The 23,383-nt window shown below is 39.3% G+C and overlaps 1 protein-coding gene across 1 annotated transcript; it reads left to right on the forward strand.

Annotated features, from left to right (window-relative positions):
• The first annotated feature begins 1,082 nt into the window (after positions 1-1,082).
• On the forward strand, positions 1,083-19,187 carry CEP97 (centrosomal protein 97). Its single transcript, XM_009642218.2, has 11 exons — positions 1,083-1,164; positions 2,916-3,058; positions 4,382-4,540; positions 4,934-5,035; positions 5,617-5,730; positions 6,679-6,845; positions 8,077-8,241; positions 8,986-9,119; positions 9,629-10,385; positions 11,471-11,546; positions 12,280-19,187. Exons 1-11 carry the CDS (start codon positions 1,083-1,085, stop codon positions 12,994-12,996), a joined length of 2,616 nt encoding a protein of 871 aa, XP_009640513.1. The 3' UTR covers positions 12,997-19,187.
• The last annotated feature ends 4,196 nt before the right edge of the window (positions 19,188-23,383 follow it).

Below are 23,383 nucleotides of genomic sequence, written 5' to 3' on the forward strand. Positions count from 1 at the left end.
AGGGGCTGCCCGTCCTGCTGAGGCCCGGGCCCCTAAGGAGGGGTTTGCCCGCAGCCTTGTAGGAGGCGGGCCAGGAGCTGAAGTCAGGCCCCTTTTTCCCGCAGCGGAAGGTAGAGAGAGCTTGGGGGACAGTGTCCCCTCTGAGGGTGCAGTTTCTTGCTTCCTGCAGCTGTGCCTGGAAGGACGGTGCGTTTTAATAATGGGAGTCTGGCTTTGCAGGCTTGAGGACTCGTGAGTGAGCAGAGGCCTGAACAAAAAATTGTGAGCCTCTGAGGTGGGAACCTTGTGTTTATCGATGTACATACCCGTCAAACAAGTAATAAATAATTCTGAAATGTCTATTCTGGGTAGTGAGAACCTGTTAGGAAATTCTCATCTCCTAACTGTTATTTCAGTTAGTCTTCATTGTGTGAAATTGTATTCACTGTCTTAATATATATTTACATAGTTTATGTTGTATACTGAACAGTCGTGCTTAAGCAAGTAAACTAAAGGACCCCAGCTCATCACAAGGACAGCCCCCCTCTCTCCCCAGAGATAAGGAGCTTTGATTCTCAGAATCTTAAAGCTGTCCACAAAGGATATAGAGTACCCCTGAACAACTGAGATAACGTCAATATTCTAGCCCCTCCGTGTCTGTGAAACCCTCCCATTATCTGGTGTCATAGCTAAGTAATTATAGCAAGACTGACTCCAGGGTTCTCTAGAGGAATGCAAAAGCAGGTCGATAATGATGCCATGGAAATATAGTTGCTTGGCAAATGGTAGTGTGTGTCAAGTAGCAATTAGTCAAATCGTGTTGTACCCAAACACCTTAAAGGTGTAAGAACCATGTGTAAAACCACATTTGGGGTGCCTCAGTTGGAATGGGACACCACATGCTCATGACTAGAAGAATTACTCTTGTAATTCTATTCTGTGCGTCCTAGCCTCTCTCCTTGGTCAGCACGGGCCAGCTGCAAATTTTCATAACAAGCCCTTGGATAAACAGGGAGATGCAAAATTTCTCTATTTAGTTGAAGTGACCAAGTGATCGCAGAGGTGACTACTTAAGCATGAAACATGCAGTACCTTCTCCCTGAATGTGCAAAGGCAGGAGTGTGACTGTTTCCGGTACTGCTGGCTCGGCCTCAGGTGGCTGTGAATTTGAGAAGCAATGGGAATGTAATGAATGTCATCAGAGATGCTTCTCAGAAAAGCATATTCTCTAGTGGTCAGAATGGTACACCAAAAATGTTTGACTCCATCCTTAGCATAACTGAACCCTAAAAGCCTGCAGACTGTAAGAATGTTAATATTTAGTTCATGTTAGGGTAAGAACACTATAATGAAACATGCTGCTGAAAAAGATAGTATTATTTACTGAGCAGATAGTAAGAGATGAGCAAGCACTAGAATGCTGTGCCTATGTAAAACACGCAGCAGAGGCTTTATATATAAAACTTATTATTAGCAAATGTCACCATAGTTACCCGGTGATTCAAGTTCCCTGTAGATGGCAAACATTTTCCTCTTAACTTTATTAAGTAACAGTTTTTGCATAGAACTCCTTCATTGTGTGTTCCGTTAATTAAATTATATGCTAGCCTACTTACAATTTGCTCCTGCCTAAATGTCACCTGTACTGTAGTATGGCTGTACGAATGGGTTCTTTGTTCTGAATTATCACTAGGTACTCTGCTGGATTATGTAACATTTAGCCTACCAATGCAATTTGAGTACACAAGCACCAAAATCCTAAGGTGAGACACAGTGAAGGATTTGACCAGTGAAATCCTGGAGTGGAATCTTTGTCTCTGAAACGTTCCCTACCCAATAAGTTAAGTACTTGAGATTAGGTTTCACAGCAGCTAAACTGCTAAAAGGAAGCCTATCTTAACATCTGATAGGAAATTTTAAAAGGAGGATTGAATCTTAAGTTTGTTTCTTTTCTGAAGTTCAGGCATTCTACTTGTGACAGTAGAGAGGCATCAGTTTTGGTTTCTCAGGCTGAAACCTCCATGTTGAGTTTGTAGCTAGATTGCCCTTTTTTAAAAAAAAAAAAAATATTGTATTTCCTTTGGAATACACACAGAGAGAAAGGAAGAAGAAAAAAAAACTCCAGGCTTCAATGGTCTAGCTTTTGGAGGACTTTTTTGTGATAAGCTTGTCTCTTTTTCCTCAGGCTGAGGACTGTCCCATGGGCATTTCACACTTAGGAGTTCAGTGCCTTAACTGTTAAATGTTTTAGCAGGGTGTTTGATGGAACTCCCCAGGCAGGTGAAGTTTGTAGGTTTGCATCAGCATCAGGTTTCCCACATCCTGACTGATGAAAGAGTAGATGCTGCTTACCCTTATTCAAGACCCCCCCCCTTTTTAATATTTTTTTTTTTAGTGACAGATAATGGTCGCTGTTGTGTGTGGAATGTGCTCCTAATATGTGCTAGGCTTTGCCTATAAGCAGGAATTTAGGTGGTGCGTACACATAGGTAGTTGTCAAGTTGCTTAAAACTTGAAATCTTTGAAGAATTAAAAAATTTAGGGGCTTTTGAAATTTGGGGGTTTGAGCATCACACCTTTAAATTTAGCTCTTGAAATTTTGCTCTGCTTCCCACTTCAGAGGATCCTGACTTTCCTAAAGTTGCACCTGAATTCTTTATTGGGACAGGGCCTGGAATTGATGCCCTCCAGTAACTGTAGCAGTTATTCTAATGTGTTTGGTCTGAAGTAATTTCCTTCAGCTTTACATGGAAAAAAAAAAGTTCATTTGTATTTTCAAATTAGCTGCATGCATTATAAACCAAATCTGTTTATCTTGCTTTGCTTTTTCAGTACGTGTTCTAACATATAAAGTGTTGGCCTTTGGCGCTTTCATTTTTTCCTTTTTTTTTCTTTTTTTTTTTTTTTTTTTTCCTTCCCCTTCCTTTTTTTCTAAGGCTTGGTAGTCAACTGGTCAGGTCAAGGATTGCAAAAACTGGGTCCAACCTTACCCTGTGATGCTGATACTCACACTCTGATTCTGGACAAAAACCAGATAATTAAATTGGAACACTTGGAGAAATGCAGGAATCTGATGCAGGTCAGTGTTACTTGACTTGAATTTGCTATGAAATAATGGTACTGTGATGCTAATTAAAATACGTCTGCTTTAAGGCTCTATTATGTCATTGAAGTAAGTTAGTAGATGCTGTCTTCATAGGAAGATAAATGATGGCCAAAACAAAAAGCTTTATTTTCAGTGTAGCTCTAGAGTTGATAGTGGGGGAGGCTGTTCTGCTAGTTACCTAGGTAACTAAAAATTAACTAAGTAAATCCATGTGCGTGTCATAAGAACACTTAGAAAATTCACTGATTTCAATTTTTGGTACTTGCTAGCTTTTGAATACTTGAGCTTTGTAGCCTTAAAAATAATTTTGTTTTATCTTTTCTCTATGGAATTGTAAACATGCAGATATATGTACAGGACTCTCTTCCCTATTTGGGTTTCATAATTCTTCACAAAGGAAGAGGATTAGTAGCCTTAATTTACAAGAAGAAAAAAAGCCATGTGGATAAGACTTAAACAGAAATAGTGAATTAAAAAAGTGAAGTGGGAATGAGCTGTGTAGTCTTGTTAAGATACCGATTCATTTAGGCCCTGATGTTAATAATGGTTATCTTTAATGTTAATACTAGCAACAGTCCATTTACATTCCTGAGGGTATTAGTGATAACAATGTTAAGCATGTGCACGGTGCTTGCAAAAAATCAGAGTATTAATCCCTCCGGGGCAAAGCTGTACAAGTTCATGTTAATTACCACTGAGAGTGCCTCCAGATAGAATTGAAGTCACCTAACAGCTTCTAGAGACAAGCTAAACTGAGATAGGAGAGGTGGGGTTTGTTGCTGCAACAAACCTTCACCAGTCTGCCAGTTTGGTGGTCATGTTATTAATGTGTATGTCTAATCAGGGCTTATCCTCTAAAAAGATTGTGATTACAGTCCTCTTAGCACAGGACTCTTTTTGAGAATTACGTGAAATGTGTTTTGTCCTCTGCCATGTTGACAAAAGTATGATTTTTTTACACCAGGAATGGTGCAGGAATTTGCGTGATGATTTGGCAATTCTGATTTTAAAATCTTTTTTTCATATGACGTGATTCCTCATTCACTCTCCTTTGTTTAGCTTGTTGCTAGGAGGAAGATTTCCTCTTAACTTTGCAGAGTTGTGAAGACTGCTTTGATCAGTAATTTATTTCCTGGCTCTTGCACTTTTTTGTGTCTGTGTTAATTCACTTGAAAAATTAATACATAGAGTGAAATAGTTCCTGTTAGATTAGATTTTTAACCACTAAAAAGAAAAGCCTGTTCTATTGGTACAATTTAATAGTTAAAGCTGTTTCTTTTGTGTGTCAATCTGCAGCTCTCTGTAGCCAACAATCGTTTGGTGCGAATGATGGGTGTAGCAAAACTGACGAAGCTCCGGGTGCTAAACTTGCCTCATAATAGTATTGGGTATGTGGAAGGACTGAAAGAGTTGGTGCACCTGGAATGGCTGAACTTGGCAGGGAATAACCTTAAGGTAAAGTATTCAGTCTTTATACATTTTCCAGAGTCTAGCGTTGTAGAAATTTGGAAAATGCTGCAAAGAAATCTGAATATGTTTCTGGTTTTGGTTGGAGAAAATGCTGAAGTTTTGTGTCTACTGGTTTATGAGGGCAACTTTTGGACAAGAATTGTCTAGGAAAAAGCTACAAGGTTTGGTATCAAAATGCAATGGGAACTAGGAAATAGTCCCCCAAATAGGAAAAGAATTATCCTCTTTAAAATGAAACTGTGTAAAAACATGGGTTTTGTTTTGGGTTACTTCTGGTGGTTTTTTTTAGCTTTCAAAATAACTTAATTATTGATAATTGGTTTTATTTAATGACCAAAAAAGAGTTACGGTGAGTAATTGACTTCTTTATTTTTGTAGGCCATTGAACAAATCAATTCCTGTCTATCTCTTCAGCATCTTGATTTGTCAGACAATAACATAGCTCAATTAGGCGATCTCTCCAAGCTTACGTCGCTGAAGGTAGGTGCTGTTCTATCTCTGGTTTTGTTACATTCTTTGCATAAAGAAATTTTGCTTTGAAAATTGCTGCCTTTTAAAGCATTCATCATTCAAACAGTAGCTCTTAAAGCATTTTAATTAATCACTATCATTTCCAGAGGGAAGTGTGTAAGTATTCTTTTCCTTGTTTTCACGTTGCAGGAACCGAGGCGGTGATTTTTCTATAACAACTCTAATGATTTTGATAAAGATAACAGGGTTGAGATCTTGTTCATAGCTCTTGGTTATCTTGTCCCATGTCATGATTCAAAACAAAACATAGTGTTAACTCTTCCAGTGTGAACACAGTAGGAAAAAAATGTTTCCAAATACATTTTTTTTTGTAAGTGTGACTATACTTCAGTTCTGCATTTTTAAAACAGGAAGATTTTTGCTCTAAAATACAAAAACCAGTTTTCTCTTGCTGGAATAAAGAAAAAATAATTTGATGATGCCAGAAAGCCTTAGTTAGTTCTTTTGTGTGTATTGTGCAGGTATTGCCTGAAAAAAAAATGGGAGTTTTGATCAAACATTCATTATATCACCCCATTTTTATTTTATAGACTCTGTTGCTACATGGAAACATTGTAACTTCACTTCGCACCGCACCTGTTTGCCTACCTCAGAATCTGACTGTTCTTTCTTTGGCAGAAAATGAAATCAGAGACTTAAATGAGGTAAGGCATAAAAGATATATCACCTTGTCTTTAGGTAGACTGAAAGCAAATAGTTGGATAAATACGAACTGGACTCCCTACTTCTTCCATGACCCATGTTGACAGAGGTAACCTTTAATGGTTTATATGTAATAATTATGCTTTTCACTAGCTGCACAAGCTAGGGGATACTTTTTAAAATTTGTCCTTAGAAGAAACTTTTCGTTTTTTATTTTTTGTTTTTATATTTATTTGAGGATGTCAGAAGTATACTTTGAGGAGTAAATTCATTGAGAGCTTTTCATAGTTGTCTGAAGGTTGAAAACTGAGCTGATGAACTGCTGTAGAGGGCTTCTGCAGCTGCTGTGTTTAGAACAGAGGTTTGAATTGTTCTTGTTGTAACTGCATGTTTTTGGGTCCATGTCTTGTTTTATCTATTTCTTAAACATCATATAAGAGAAACAAATATTCTGCCTGTGATTTTTGTCTCTATTGTTTCATTTGGTGGGGTTTTTTAATATAAGTAGCAGTCAAACTGTCAGTTGGACTTCCATGTTGGAAGAAAAATCTTATTTTGGTAATACATTTCTCAAAATGGTGTTTCTCAGCTTTTTGGCTTGCTTTTTTTTTTTTGGTCCAAATCTCTGCGTATTATAGTGAACTGGAATCATAAAAATATGATTCAAAATCTTAGAAGTTTTCTATACATAAAACCTGATTCCCAGATTTTAAGAGAAGCTGAGACTTTCCAAGGGCTATAGTACCTACGGAAGAGTTAATGGGAAAATGGCAATAGTTGATAGAAGGTCCTTTGAAAATGTTCACCTTCAAAAAGCAAATGTGATTTTCATTGTATTTGTAATTATGCTGTTTTGTGTGAGATATCTAGCTGCAACTAGAGAAATGTTATATATCTTATAAGTGTTTAATGATTCTTCTCAGTTAACAAATATATCTTGTTTTCTCAAGGTTTCTTTCCTGGCCTCTCTCCATCAACTGGAACAGTTGTCAATTATGAACAATCCTTGTGTGATGGCCACACCTTCTATCCCTGGCTTTGACTACAGGCCATATATTGTCAGCTGGTGTCTGAACCTTAAAGTTCTTGATGGATATGTGATTTCTCAGAAGGAAAGGTGACGTGATATCGTTAAATCTCTGAAATTATGAAGTAAAGTTGGGCTAACCTGAAGTTGCATTTTTATGTAACAGTAAATGGAAAGGTGCTGATGATCTGAAATTCTGTTTGTCTTGCTAATGAGATACGTGCCAATTAACATTATTGCTTTTGCTAAATTTTTAATCTGTTACACCAGAATTATTATGTGAAATCACAGGTTTGTTTAAGTAGAAGTATAAAGTTAAGGTTGGTTTTGTTACTCAACTCACAGTAGTGCTTTTACAGAGCAAAACTGTGGTAGCAATTTATCAATGGTCTGTTATTGCTTCCAAGTTTACAGCCTCTCTGTAGAATGAGATAATCAGCAGGTATTTAAGCTATTGTCTTGGGAGAAGCTCGGATGTGCTCTTTTCAAAAGGGTCTGATCTGCACGTGCATTTCTAGACTTGGCATTTTTTTATATCAATTAGTTAAATATCACTTTGCTCATGTCACTTCTTACTGTATCACTGTGGTCACTATATCACCACATCTGTATGACAGTAAAGATGTCATCTTAAAGTTCTTGACATCAGAACAGTCCAAGCATAAAAATATTATCCAGTATGAACACATTCTAGTCCAATACAGAACACATTCCAGGACATTACTGTCTTGTTTCCCAGTTAATAAAATGAAAAGCTGCCTTTTGGGTCAAAGGCAAACCAATCCTGTTTCTGTTTCAGCATAGCATATAATGAGGTTATCAAAAAAGCTGCCTGTAAGAACTCTAGAATCTTTTTTTCATGGAGTTTTCTGTATTAGCAGTATTATATGTGAACATATTTATATTAAATCTTCTTAGACTGAAGAGCATTTAAATTAAAAACAGATTTTAATTCTTGAATGCTCTCAGCAAGATTTACTTTCTGTGGCTATTCTGTGTTTGTGTGAGCTTTTTTGGTTTCTGTGAAAGCTTTTCTGGTAAACTTATTCACACAAATGTGTTTCCAGTGCTCAAAGACTACATGTGGATAGAGCAGAGACTGCAGACCTTTTTTTTTTTTCATCCATTTTTCTGTGAGGGGATGCTTTATTTGTTATTCTGGTAATGAAAATCCCAGTTCCTCTGGGCACTGCTCATGTTCCAAGTTTTTGTTAGGTTTGTAGATGAGCTCTTGGGCACCAACCAGAAGAACAGTAATCAAAGGAGAGTTAGGGGTTTAACGCCATGCATTGATGGTGGCCATTTTCTCCTTTCCCAACAGTTTGAAAGCAGAATGGCTCTACAGTCAAGGTAAAGGAAGATCATATCGACCTGGACAGCACATTCAGTTAGTTCAGTACTTGGCTACTGTTTGTCCTCTTATATCTACATATGGTCTCCAGACTGAAGAGGATGCCAAACTGGAAAAAATACTGAGTAAGCAAAGGTGAGAACTTCTTGTTTCTCTATTGTTAGAGAATGTAATTGAGAACATAATTATATGTCTTGTGTGTTAGAGATAATATTTCATTTTTAAGTATTTCAAAGCATCAGTGAGGGCTGAGGATGGGAAGAGGAGTGGAGGTACAGGATGTATTCTAGAGGAGAACGAGAGGCAAGGTGGTGGCAGCAGCAGGAGTGTTTTCCTGCTTGCTGGGTCATCTAGGGGCAAATTCTCTGTACTTTTCAGTCTGTGCTCTGTAGGACGTCGAGGGTGATTTGTATTAGGACTGTGATTAAAATAAACAAATTACGTACTGACTTGATTCAGTCACTTTCAAATGTAAAAGACACTCCCTCCATTCCTCAAACTCCTCTATGCATGCAAGCATAACTTATCCTGCAGTAGACGCCCAAAACAGCTCCATACCTTCCTTTCTTGTGTGTAGAAATATTTCATGGTTTTCAGTCTATAGTCCAAATTACATGTTGGATTTTTTACTTTTTTTTTGATACATGTAATGAAGAAAAAGGGACGGGGGAAGGGGAGCAGGAGCAGGCTGTGCAATCCCCTCCTTTGTGAGTAGTCCTGTTAGTGTCTTGTAGGTGTAGGGATCTGCATAACTAGCCTCTTGTTTTAGAATGGTTTGACTGCTTGTTTCCTTTCAAGTAGTTGATAGTTTCTTTTAGATGTCTTCTGTATCAAAAAAGTTCAAAAGAAATACAAAATCTGTTGGAACTCTGTTCTTAGGCTCCACCAGAGGCAGTTGATGCATCAAAACCAAAATGAAGGACCACCTACATCTTCTACTCCCAACAAAACACTGCCAGTTACTTGTGAACACAGCAGTCCAGCACAGCCACCACAGATAGTTCTTGAAAGTGGTAAGAAGCTAATTGCACCTGTGATCTAACCTGTGGAAATAATTTTTTTATTTTTGAACATAGATAACTTTGAAGAGAATTTCAGAACAAGGTTGTGTTTATTCTATTGATTTTTGGAGATTTTCAACTGAAGTTTTACTTTGTTTTCTAAAAATACATTCCATGCTTATTCATGTCTTGAAATGCTAGTGAAATTGTTGGGTGAAAACCAGAATCCAATAAGCTAAAAAGTTATTACTTTGACTGTTCTGTGCATAACTTTTCCAGGGGAAGGCAGTTTGTGCAATTTACCATACCCACTATTGGCAAAGTTTGTAGATGTTACTGTCGTAAGTAGTTATTGTCCTTATTGCTATATAGAAATAATGCTTATCATTATTAGCATTTTAGATCTTCTTACACACCTGGATTCTAACTATCTAAATCAAATTGTGAATACCTATGAATTAGAAGAAGGTATGTTAGTGAAATACTATGACACCTCTGAATATGGCTTTCTGCCTATGTAGAACCTATCATCCAGAAGAATTCTTGGGTTGGACCAAGTGCAAATGATGATCATTCCTATGCAGTAAAGAACACTTTTCTTCTGGAAAGAAGTTTTTGCAAGGAGCTATACCTTGAAGATATACAGACAGATGAAGACAAACTAAACAGCAGCCTGTTAACCTCAGAGTCTACTTTCATGCCAGTTGCTTCAGGATTGTCTCCAGTGTCTCCTACTTCAGACCTGAAGCTGCATGGAATTAGTTTGGGCCTAGAAGATGATGATGATACAGGGATCAAATGTGTGAGAGATGTTAATAGAGGAGAAACAGCTAACAAGCAAGAAGCTTCATGTGCTACAAGAGAGCACTCCAACAGAGCAGTAGGAAGTGTGGAAACTCAAGAGAATGTCAAAGAGAGTACGCTGTTGCCTTCTCTTGACCCAGTAACAGCTAGCCTGACTGCTAACACTAGCAGCTGTTCAGCATCCTCTGAAGACCAAGTTCTGCGTAGTCACCCCAGCACCTCCGTCAGTGCTGAATCAGGAGTTACAATGCTCTGTCCTGGCCAGATGGCAGGAGAAAGTTCTGATGCGTTAGCTGTTGTTGATCAAGGTGCAGCTGAACTGCAAAGAAAGACTGAAGCAGCTACCAAACTTCAAGCCTGCTGGAAAGGGTTTTACACAAGGAACTATCATCCCCGAGCCAAGGAAGTGCGGTATGAAATTCGACTAAACAGAATGCAGGAGCACATCATTTGCTTAACTGATGAAATAGAAAAGTAAGTTGAGGTCATGCTGTGTATTCTCAAAGATGAATGAATATAAACATTGTTCCAGGATATTCCAGTATAAATGGGTCTTGGTATAGCTACTCACAGTACAACCTAGCATTAGTAATATAAAACTGTAAGGTAAGCACAGTTATGTACATAGCTGTTCATACACTTAAAGTGCCTTCTATGAGTGGGTTGGGTTAGAATAATTCTTTCTCTTCCTCTATTAGCAGGACTTGCATGTTTCACTGCATAACCAAAATAGAAATTACTAAGTGTGATTTTTTTTTTTACACTTGTCTCCTAGCAATTACAGAGTCTGTAAATTAAGTGTTTGTATTGAGTGTCATTCTTCTATTACTGGTGAAAGAGGAATTCTCTCTCTGCCTTGCATGATACAATTTTAAGATGTCATTCTGTGCTTGGTGTGTGGTTTTTTTTTTTTTTATCCTATGAATCCATGGTTGGAGGAGATCATTATCAAATTGTGGATTTAGCTAATATCTTTAGAATCAGCCTGCCTGGAAACTGGGGTCTGACATGCTCTTTTCCTCGGATTTAGCTAATATCTTTTAGAATCAGCCTGGAAACTGGGGTCTGACATGCTCTTTTCCTTTACTGTCACATGTGACAGAAGTTTTGTGAATCAAGTTGAGCTCTCAGTGAACCTTTAGAAACTCCTGCTGCTTACACATCATGCTTATATCCAAGTGGTATCAGCTGAGGAGAGCATAATTTGAAATGAAGAATGACTGTTTGGGGGCGGGGGGTTGTGCAGGAAAAAGAATCACGTCTACTTAAAATGAAGAGCGCTGGTTCAGTTTACAAAAAGGCACTTAAAGTATTAGCAAGTCAATAAATGTGCTGCAGCAAAAGGAAGCAGAATCTTAATGTAACTCTGAAAAAGAAACTTGAAGTCAGCAGCTGGGTATTGATGGCAAGCCAGACTGCAGTAATGTCTTAATGTTAGGCTCCATTGTATCTTTCAAGAGTGCTGTTATATAAGTAGGCATTTTTATGTATTCTTGTTAATCTTGTTACCCAAATGTTGCTTATTGAAGCTGCATAAACTTGGATGTGTGTTCCTGCAGACTAAGAAAAGAAAGAGAAGAAGAGAAGATTCAGAGGCTTGTACAGGAGGAAGCTGTCAGATTTCTGTGGAACCAGGTAAATAGTTTTAGTCCTATTATTTTTCCATTTACATATGAATTTGAAAGGCATTATTTCATACTGTAGATCCTGAAGAGATGGTCAACATGGTTAATTTTTTCCAGTGATGACTTGGGTGGCTTATTGGAATCTAATTGCTGTGTTGTTTGCTATACTAGTGTTCTGGGATAAAATAACATTGAAGTATTAGTGCAATAGCGCTGGTTTTGTTACAAAAGGCTAAATTATGGCCTGGTGTGAGAAGGAGGACAAACGCAAGGGAAGCTAAATAAACGTAGCAGAAGTGTGAAGAACGATGTGACTGCTAGATGCCCAGGGCAAATGAAATGGTGTCAAGCTATGGTGCTTGTGGGAAATTCATTTCTAAAGTAGAGAAGTTATTAATGAATATCTTCCAATAAGCTATTCTTCAAAAAATAAGACTGATTGTTTTCTTAAGCTGGGGTTATTTCATAGAAGCTCTCCATCATTTTTGTTTTTAAGAGCAGATTCCTTTTTCTTCAGGTACTTGAACTGGGAGGCTTGTGTGCTCTGTCAGTGTTGGGCATCTAGGTTCAAAAGCCATTATTTAACAGTGGGAAGAACATAGTTTCCCTAAAGGTGTAGTGAACCCTTTGTTAGTTCACTTGGTCTTAAATTTTATGCTAGAGCTTTGTTGGTGATTGCAAGAAATACTCTAGAAATCAAAGTACTTTCTTAATTGTTTCATAATTAAATTCTCTCTATACAGGTTAAATCTCTTCAAGAATGGCAGCTTTCAGTGACACAAAACTTAGGTGCCACTTGGCAGCCTGTGATCCCTCCAGCCAGTACTTTCTGTCCATCTGAACCACCTATTCGATCATCCACACTTGAGCAAGAAATGCCACCAGATGTTAGTTCTGCTTGGTTAGTTCCAGCTGGTGATGTTCTTCAGGAAAAGTCTTTGTTGCAGTTCCCAGATTCTGGTTTTCATTCTTCCATGGCTGATCAGACTCATGGCAGTGACTTGTGTAGCTCTGAAAAGAGTTTAATGGAAGGAACAGAGAGCTCTCTTTCAGTGGAAACTGTCAAACAATGTGGCAACTCTGTTTCAGCGTGTTCTTCAGAGGCGGAGGATGACCATGGGGAATGTGGGCAAAGTAAAGAGAGCTCTAGTAACGAGCAGGACAACAGACTAATACAACAGTATTTGAAATCTGTTCAGCAGCTGGAAGAGGCTGACGAAGGGACAAACGGCAATGATGAAACAGAGGGTAGCTGGCCACAAGTCACAGTTTTGGCAGAAAGCAAAGATTCTTCGTCTGACACTGTCTTTGTAGATCTCCCTCAAGATACATCTTCCCCTGCCCGAGGGGAAATCAGTCAGACACCAGAAAGCTGCAAACTGAATTCAGGAATAGTGGAAGGGAAGCAAACAGACTGTGATTCTTCATTTCAGATGCTGCATCTTGGGATAGCTGTATAGTAGGCTCAGTTTCACAAAGGTCTAGGGATTCCGTTTCACTTTTTGTTCGTTCTTTTTCCCATTTATACAAAACTTACTTTTCATGTGTGCTGTTTCAGAGTTTGACTCATGTTACCAATTTATATTTTAGTATCTTACTGATGTTGCTGAGGACTGACACTAACTAGGCTAACCTGAAATCAGCAAGGTTCTCAGTGACTGTCATTATGCACTTTATTTTCAAACATAAAACCAATATCCTAATAACTGGCTTCCATTAAATTAATTATGAAGGTTGGGGGTATTGGGGAGGGGGGTGTTTGCTGTGAATGTGTTAGTAAGTCTTTGAATTTTTTTCTAGAAAGCTGGACTGAGTTCTTACTTTGCAAAAGAGAAGGAAGGAGTATGGGAGGAAGCAGAGTCAATATAGACAGCGTGTGCATGTATGGATACAGCCTGATGAGAAAGATGAAAGCAGTTGCCTTTCAGACTTACTTTGACTTTAACAAGAGTAGTTTGGTCAGTGTTTCAAAGATGCATTCCATGAAACCAGTGTCCAGGTCAGTGACTTTTTATCATTCACATGAAGCTGCTGACTAGGAATTAGGTCATTTACATATGCACTGAAACAAGGACTTACAGGAGTCAGACCTTAGGGAGCTTCAAACAAACTTTGACCTTGTTTGCCCTGGGGTTGTATTTCCCTGCTTTCTCAGGTAAGACTCAAAGTGGAACCAGTAGCAGCCTTTACTAAATAAGAATTTCAAAAGGGCATGTAATTTGGGAACATGGTTTCCAAGACTGCATTGCTGGGTTACAGCAGCAGACTTGGTGACACATGTTTTGCCTCCACAAGGATGCTAATTTCGTTTGGGGATTTGGATCTGCATGGCTTTAAAGAAGTTAGTGTGTTTGAATTGCAACTACTTCTATCTACAAGTATAAATATTAAAAGCAAATGTCATGACTTGAAACTATTTCTTGACATCTCTGTTTTGGTTTTTGTTTGGTTTTTTTCTCTGTATGTCCAGTATTTGACATTCTAATAAGATGTGGATAAAAAGCTGTTTCCTGTTGGCAAATGCACTAAGTTACCTAGGCTTAAACACTGGGCAAGCGAAAGGGTTTGTGTTTTGCCTAGCCATTGCTATGCTGGGTTTTTTTAGTGGAAAAAGATCAGGTATCTTAGTATACCACAAAAGTGGCAAAGGAAATACGTTTTGCCATGTGACTAGTAAAATAGAAGTTGATGTTGTGACTTCTAGGGGTCAGTGAAGTTTGCTAATACTGCATTTTGCAATGTGCACTGGAAGGCCAGTGTTTCAATAGTTTGCTAATATAAACTTCTCAGATATAAAGACACATGCATATTATAGTTCTCTGAATCCACGCATTAACTTCTGGTGCTATGGTGCCCTTAAAATCAATTACTGCTGTTTTAAACTGATTCTTATGACCATGTTACCATGTAAAATGATTTAACTTTTGTAAAGGCTTCGGTTGCTTGTCTACTTTAGGTTCTGAGCTGGAATTGACTGTTAGTCAGGAGTTTGGCATGAGGCCTTTATTTAGAACATAAATGTTGCATTGGACTTGCACCAGCCATCTGCCCAGCGGTGAAGTTCACCTTGAAAGAGTAAAGCTTGCCTCTGTATAGAGTAGCCATCGTCTTCCCCCCTCCCCTACCCAAAGAAAAAAAAGTTCTAGGGCACTAACTTCTCAAAAGACTGTCACTGCAGTCAAGCTGACATTTGCCTGTGCCTTGCATACATGAGAAGATTTGGTGGGGGGAAAACAAAAGACAAACCTGAGGTGGTAGATTCTTAATGTGCTATCTTTCTAACTCCCTCTAGTTACAGCATGTTTGTAGCATAGCCACATTCATAATTAGATCTTAGAGCATGAGTATGCTTGGTTATTGAAATGTATCACAACACCTAATTGTGCAAATAAGTGTAGGGTACATGATTGTACCCTTGTCCTCTGAAGGTTCTCAACTTGCGTTTAAATCTGCCATACTTGGAGATCTCTATGGTTCATAATATGTAGCTCTTTGACTGTCAATCTGCTAAAAAAAAACCAAACCAAATAACTCATGTAAACCTTTAAAGAGACTTTTTTGGGGGTTTTAAGAGAGAAACTAGTTCTATCTGTGAAACAGTTGTTGGACTCTGGAGGCAGTGATTGGGTGTAATAACAAGTTCTCTTTTGTGGCAGAGTGCTGTATTAGCATACGCAAGACCTGGGAGAAACTAGACCACTGGATAAAAATGTTTCACTTACTGAAGATGCTGAGGGACCATGTGTGTTTTGCTATTTTGTATTATTGTCACTTGTGCTGCAGAACTAGAAAGAGGAGAAACAATTTTGGAGGTTTTTGGCGGTGTCAGAGAGGGAAAACCTGGTGAAACTTAATTTTTTGCAGAAGCCCTAGATGATTCTTGACATTTCTTCTATTATTAGGGCTTACAAACACAAGATGACTTACTTTAATGCCTAGGTCAACAGTTGGCTTTTTCTAACTTGTAACTTGTATATCCAAAACTGATTTTATGAAGGTACAGCAAAGTGTGTACCAACATATAATCAGCTTTATCTTACTCTTTTGAGGAACCTGTGAAATAGGAAAGATTTCTTTTTTCTGATGTTCTGAAAACTATCTTGCATGTGTAGAAGATGAGTTGCCTAAATATACAGATATTGCAAATGAAGTCCTGGATTAGTTTTTACAGGGTTAAATGTAATTAACTTGTATATACAGAAAATGTTTTCATCCTGACCATTAAAATACATACAGGGAAAGAAATATGGGGGATAAAGTGGAAAAATTAGGACTCAGACTGGATGTATACTTAAAAATGGCTTCTTTCAGTTCATTTTGAGCTCTCAAAGAATCATGATTTAGAAATACCAGTTTAGTATATGGTTTAACATTTAGTCTTTGTATCAGTTTTCTTAATCTAGGTATGTAATATCCTTTTACCTGAGTAGGGATGCACAGCTCCCTTTGGAGACGATGGAAATTTCATAGAGGAATCGGAAGGCCTAATATATGAAAAAACATGTCTGAAATTTTACTGTATTAATACTGTATGTCTTTCAGCATTTTGCTTTTGCAAGGCTTCATATTCAACACAGTGTACTTTGTAGAAGGAAAGCTTGTCTGTTTTACTTTGTCCTGGGGTGGTACTCCAGTGCTGATGGGGAGAGATTACTCATGGTTATTTGTTAGGAGGCAATGTTGTCAGCTCTGCTGTGAGTACAGTTTAAGTGCTTCTCTAATTTGCTGCAGAAAATTCAGCTAAATATAGCTCAGACTAATCATTTAAATCACCACACAAGTAGTTTTGCCCTAAATTAGGTGTTTGGCACGTACAAACCTCTTTCAGCTAGTCTATGGCAGAAATTGCCTTTTTGCCTGCTTTTCTGGAGGTAGGGACAAGGGGGGAAGGTAGAAATGCATTTATCTGTGTTTTCAGGTTTAATCTGTGGTGGTAACACCAACTCTTTTATGATTGCTATTTCTGTTCTATCCCAATTATTTTTATAGTCTACAAATTTCCATGTTTCATGTAATCAAGAATGGTTTTTTTTCTACTGTATGTAATATCTGATAGACACTGTTCTGAGGGTATTTGGAAAGGTAGAAGAATGTCATGAAAGCAGGCCTGTTCACATTTTGTATTTCAAAGGGTTTTTTTAAGGTGTTTGGATTGTATCGATTCTTCTCTGTTAGATAACATCTTTACAAAAGAAAAACACGAGGCAATGCCTCTTTAATGGCAGTAAGTAAGTTTCTGTTTCTGCCTTCTTCCATAAACTGAGCTTAATGGTCACAACTCTTCTTTTAGTACCTAAAACTGTCATTTAAATGAATGGGAGATTTAGCTGCTGAATGAATGCAGCAACTCTGATGGGGTTGGGGTTTGTTTTTTTTTCAGTGACTTCCTGTGTGGTGCTATTTTGTAAACAAAGTATGTGTGGCAAGGATGTAGCTCTGCTTTCACTTCCTTAAAAGAAGCAAGGTCATGCTTAAGTTGAGTCCTTGTGAACTGGCTGTTGATATTGGGATTTTTTATCATATTTACATCTCTAGAAGTGTTCTTATACCACAAAGCAAGAAGGCATAAAGACTGCAAATTTTATTTTGTTGCTTCTAAAACACAAATATCTTTCAGCCAATACTTGAGACTCAAGTCCTTGTTAAACTACATTGCAGAAGCCTAACAGTTTGTTTATAGTTAAGTTCTTTAAACAACTATAGATTGTATTTGCATGCAGCAATTTAAACAATGAACTTAGCAGCCAATCTGTATATAAAAAACAAGTTTGTTTTTTTCCTGAATAATGTTGTATGTAATTGAGCTTGCAAATTGTTCCTGGGTTTTATGAATTTGTATATATTGTCTGAAGAACTACAATCTTAATTTCTACTTGTAGCGGGTTGTTTGATGAACAAAAATGGAAGATGCATTCCTTGAGACTACCTGGGTACTTTTTACTGGACTTGAAGTTACAGTCTGGCTCACACAGACACACTTTTTCCTGAGAGGATAGAATTGTAGCATTTAGTGGAGACTGACTGAATGACAATAAAATGTAAAAACTGGTCAGTTCTCCTGCTTTTAGCTAGTGGAAAAGAGATTTTTTTTTTTCCTGTTGTATTAACTTTTTTTTACCTTGAGGACTGTGCCACCCAAATAAGTAAGCATCAGGTATTCACGAAGTCTTTCAAAAAGTTGTCTTTGATAGTTACAGTATTATTCCAGTTTGGCTTTCTAGGACAAGTTACTGAAACACACTTTCTTTCTATATGCCTGCTGAAAAGTTGGGACTTTTTGTCTATTTCTAAATGCTTTCTTTATGTCAGTAATGGAAAAAGCACAGGATCCTTTACTTGCAAAAGCATAAAACAGTATTTATCAGGAAAGGTGCTTTATCTCTTGGAAAGTGCCATGCCAAATTTTATTGTATAAGAGCTCTCAGTCAGAAACTACTTTTCTGGCTTCATTCCATTTATAAGTGTATGGGCCAAATTCACTTGTAGCATAATTCTACTGAACTAAATTTTGTTGAGTCTTTCACAGTAGTAGTCTACCTCTAAACAGAATCTGAAAAAAATAACAATTAGGCATTAATTTGTCTTTCTACTTCTCACTGTTTTCTGTGAAGAATGGTGGGTGGTTAAATTGGTACAGTTTCATATATTTTCTATAAGTGTTTACATTTCTGGATTTATTGTTTCTTAAATATTTTGTTTGTACCTCTGAGTTTTGAACTTTAAATAAATGATTTGTACGTTTATTGATAATGTTAATTCGTACGTGATCATGACTCTTACTGCTAATAGTCATTGTCTTACCATTGGAGGGCTCTTCTGGAGATAAAAAGTTTAGAAATACAAAACAGTGATGACAAGGTAGGCATCAGCATTCATGACTTGGTACAGCTGAGGCATCTAACGGCCCACTCTTCCAGTGTTGAAGATAGTAAGCGTGTGGTAGGGTACTTGAAACGCATACACCAATTGATCAGTAGATGCCACCGAAATTGGTATTCGTGACTTGCAGTCTTTTGTTTCTATCACTGGCTAACCCTTTCATGTTCTTAATTCCCTATGGTGTTTAAATTAAAAGATGTGGCAGTAGTCTGTACAGAACTTCCTAGAAAGAGAATTAAGGCCATGGGCTTACAGGAGAAATACAAAGTTGTTCTCTCTCCTACTATTTGGATTTGGTCAGATACCTGCTGTGTGCTTAAATAAATGAAGACTAACCAAATATCTTTCAGGCTTTAACAGACAAACAGTCCAGGACCTCAGACATATATGCAAGTCATGTTTACTGCAGGACAGTCATCCCAAAGGTTTTTAAAAAACAAAAAAAGAAAAACCCCCACAACTTTGTTTTGCTTTACTCTCATATCACACGTGGAGGTTTGTGGGCATTTTTTCAACTCTTTACGTGTTTCCACTTTGTGACACTGAAGAAATTAGCTGAGGTTTTTAAGTGAGACTCCTCTTGCTCTTCTATGAAGATACTTGAAAGACAGAAATGGGTGTAGCTAAAGTGACTTCAAGTCTTAAAAGAGAAGAGCAGTGGTGTTTTCTCTTGGAGTAGAGTTAAGGCCCTAAAGCTGTACTATTAAGTTTAAATGCTGTGTACTGTAGGGATAGTAACCACAACGCTTCAGGAGCTCAGGTTGAAGGTCCCTCTTGTCCCTGTTTTCGATTCATATTTGTAGTAAGATTGGACATTAAAATCTTTGGCTAGCGTTGGAAAATAAAAGGATAAATATATCTAGTGAATGGACCCAATTTTGTTCAAATGGAAATGGTTACTTTGAATTTTATGGGCTGAAATCCTTCCATATACTAGGAGCTGAGTTTCTTTTGTGCATGATGGTGTAGTTTGAAAAACTCCTGTTAATTCTGTGTAACAACTTGTCCAGATAGTAGGTGAGGTATTTTTCTTCTTCACTGGGGTGTTACGGTGTGAAAACTAATTTTTCTCTACTGTATTGATACAGTTGCAAAAGCACAAACCACTGTGTCCAAGTATAGCTTGCATCAGTACATCACTGATTTCAGGCCATAACACTGGATTTGTGAAGGATCTGTGGCAATACCATGCATTGATTTGGGGTATAGGTAGAAGGAATTGTTACTTTGGCCTACGTGGGACAGCACATAGAGATCTTGACAGATCTGACTGCATGGGCTTCCTCAACTTTATGCATGTCAGTGGTGGAGCTCATTCCCGCTTATTCTCTAGCTTGGCACAAGTTGTGCCTGTACATAAGGATATTTTCACATGTGCCCCTTGTGATGCTCCATCAGAACTTGTGGATCTGGAAAGGTGCATGTGACTGCCACAAGTCCTGCAGGTAATCCAGCATGTTCCTTGGTCTAGGAGCAACAAGACCAATGGTATCAGCATGCTGCCATGGGCAGTTAGGCCTGTCGTCCCAGTGGGGACTTCTTGAGGGTTGCTAGGAGCTTTTCAGGTACAGCCCAAGTTGTTTCTGGCAGAATTTGTGAATGCGAGGGCTTTGGGATTGCTCAGGTGTATCCCCTTTTTCCTTGCTGAGATCCTGTTTGCCTGTTCTTTCTGATACGTGCAAGGCAACATTGAACAGGGGAAGAAATAGCAGGAAATTGTCTTCAGGGTGCTTAAATGAAACCAGTGACAGCCTTTGACTTCTGAGACTCTTTTAATTGGCCTGTGAAAACTGAGAAGCCCATGGTTGTGAAGGATGCTCTGGAAAATGCAAAATCTATGCACATTGTGTTGAAATTGTTATGTGTTGGGCTGAAAGCAATAAACCATTACAAAAGCCTAAATAATTCTTGACCAATATAGGGTTGTGAGGAACCAGCCAGGGCTGGGTTTTTTGTTAGTATTGTATTAAACTGCGTTCAAGCAGCAGCCTTTGTGGTGCCTCTTCCTGAGTGTTTTTGTTGCACCAGCTGAAGTTCTCCAGTCCCTTGAGAACTTGCAGCATGTTTTCTGGTGTAGGAAGCGCCTGGAAAATGAGCTGAGGAAGTTATCACTGCTTATGCGTGTAGAGGCTGCAGGACCTGAGGAGAAACAGGAGACACTGAGAAACTCTGCAGCCTGAACTATCTCTCCCCCCACCTCTTCTGTCACTAGCTCCTACAGCCCCTTCAGCTTGACATTAAAGGCAAATGCATGTGCTGTTTGTTGGAGCCCCTATTTTCAAGATCCGCTCCACACCTGTCTTGTAGTGCTGAGGTCCCTGGAGTGGAGTTCATTCTCTTGTCCTCTCCTCGCTGTGGCTTGCTTGTTCCAAATTCTGATAGTTTTTCTACAGCAGATTGGCTGTCATTTTGCTCTTTGATTCTCTGGCTTTACTCGTGGCTACTGAGAGTATGGATATGCTGGATATGCTCCACGGACCCTTTGGTTGAGATGGCTGTGGCTGCAGCAGTTGTCTGGTGGAGAAAGGGAGGGAGAGCCCTGGAAGAGCTTGCATTAGTCCCAAAGGGGAACAAAACTGCCTGGAGGCAATGAGATGCTGTGCTCCTGCTGCATTCCTGGAGTGGGAATGCAGCACAGCTGCCTGAGGGAGGATCTGCAGCAGATCTGCTGGTGCAGAAGGGAAGCGGGAAGGCTGCTTGGTGCCTGTAGGTAAGCTTCTCTGTCACCTTTTGGGAAAGGACTTGAGGAAGCTGGAAGAGGATTCTTCTAGCAAAAAACCTCCATCCCTTTACAAGAGTTGGATGATGTGAAAAGGGTCTGGGCAGCACCAGATTGGCAAAAGACTTTTTCCACCCAAGTCAGATATACCTTAGCTATTGCTATGCCTGAAACCAGGGGACTGAAACTTGCTGTTCCAGGAACAGCGGGGGGACATCAGATGTTTGTGCGAGTGGAAAATGGTTGGAAAAGCGACACAGGGGTAACGTGGCAAAAGGGGACTGGCCAAAGATGCGTATGGAAAAGGGGACAGGGTGGGTTGTGCTTGTTGCAGACTCTGCCCAGTGCCTTGTTTGTTACAGTAAGAATCAGTTTAGTAATCCCAGATGTGTTATCACTGCATAATACTGTGTATTGTTGGTGATTATTTGCAGGAAAGGGACAGAAGGGCAATTGGGCCAAGGGCCCATCATAACTTCACCTTACCGCATGTAATTCTGGAAAAAGAAATTAGGACACATTGATTCTTTTTCATTATCTATCTTCCTGTGCCTATCTCAAAATGGTTGCCAAGTGCTTCTGCTGTGATAAACCAGGAGGGATGTGAGTGACAGCTGCTGAAGCTTTAGATTTTGGGGGCCAATGGTATCTAGATACTGCATGAGGAGCAGACCTCACCAAAGCCCTTGACATTCAAGTAACTTAAAAGCAAACAGCCTTTTTCAAGGTCCCTTCTACAGAGTGTGGGGGCAGATGCTCAGTGATCAATTCATGGCCTCTATGAACAAAAGCTTACCACTTCAGAGATTAGAAAGGCATATTTGATGCATTATTAGGTCTTCATCGAGGCTAACTACAATACTGACTGAAGAATTTATTAAGGAGACATAGTGGGGATCCCTTCCCATCATTGAAGGATGGCAAAATGTGTAAAATGTGGTGGAGAACAGCACAGCTGCGCCAACTTCCTGTGAAAAGAGCACAGGTTTTGTCATTGCTGTCATCAGCTGTGCCCTCACCCCCAACATCAGTCCAGTTACATTACGGAGATGAGCTTAAGCCTGGCACTTGGCGCACTAATTAGGTAGTATTGCCTTGGGTCTCACTTTGAACTAAAGAGTCTGTCAGAGAATTTGATGCACTGCATGACTCGTGAAGGAAGGGTGAAGAGAAATGAGACTGCTATAAATTTGATAGACTTAGTATATTGAGAGGGGAAAAAAAAAATCAATACAAAGTATCTTTCAAGATACTGTATTTTTAGTGTTCTGCTTATACAGCCAGATGGCTTTCAATCCTCGACTGCCAGTGTGTGGTGCTAATAAAAGCTGGTGCCCGTTGAGGCTTTTGTTTTCCCTCTGTAGTCACCATTGTAATGTGGGGAAAGGAGGAGAAAAGTGGAAGTGATCTCACTTCTAACTCATTTGAAATAGCTATGGCTGATGGGGGTGAGGGCAGGAGACCAGAGGGGACATTTAATATTTGTAACTGCTGAAGTGTTACGTTCACAGGGATATTTCAGCTGCCCTGTCTCTGTGTGTGCCTGGTTTTAAGCAAGCCAAGTAGTCCTTAGTAAAAGGAAGTTTGAGCCTTTAACCCCTACTCATGCAGCCAACTGTGAGCAGGTGCAGGTTTTGGCAAGAGTTGTTGCCAGACTTATGAGGTGTTTACAAGTGATGGCAAATCCAGTGGCAGATGTCCTGTTACCAGAGTGAAAGTGCCACCCTGCTCCTGTGCGGGGTGTGAAACTCAACACCACCTGCGCGCACCTCCTCAAGCATTTTTAAGTCCTGCCTTTAACACAGCTACTTTTGTCCGATTTTGCTATCCTGTTCCTCTCCCCTCAGCTTCAGCTGACCTATAAGGCCACCCTCTCCCTCTTTCATAATCTTGCTGCTCCTCTCCACCTTCAAACTCGGGCTCAGTGATGTTTGAACTTGTCTCTTGATGGGGGGTGCAGCTGGGCAGGCCCCGGGCAGGAGCCTGGTAATACCACCCGGGCCGTAAACCAGAGCTCTGCACCACCCTCCCCACAGCCTGGCTTCTTTGGCTTCACCTACTGCGACTCAAAAGTTACAGGGACTCCTTCCCCCCTCCGCCCCTCCTCCCCCAGTTATGAGGCCTTTCTCGGCAAAAAGGATGCCCAGGAGTAACTGCGTGCGGTTTTATGGTATTTCTTTCCCCAGAGGATCACTGTGTCCGTGTAGTCACCGCTGCAAAACCCTGCCAGGTTCAGCCAGGAGCCTCCC

The sequence above is a fragment of the Egretta garzetta genome, unplaced genomic scaffold, assembly GCF_000687185.1.
Source record: "Egretta garzetta isolate BGI_Z169 unplaced genomic scaffold, ASM68718v1 scaffold367, whole genome shotgun sequence".
In the NCBI taxonomy this organism is placed as follows: Eukaryota; Metazoa; Chordata; class Aves; order Pelecaniformes; family Ardeidae; genus Egretta; species Egretta garzetta.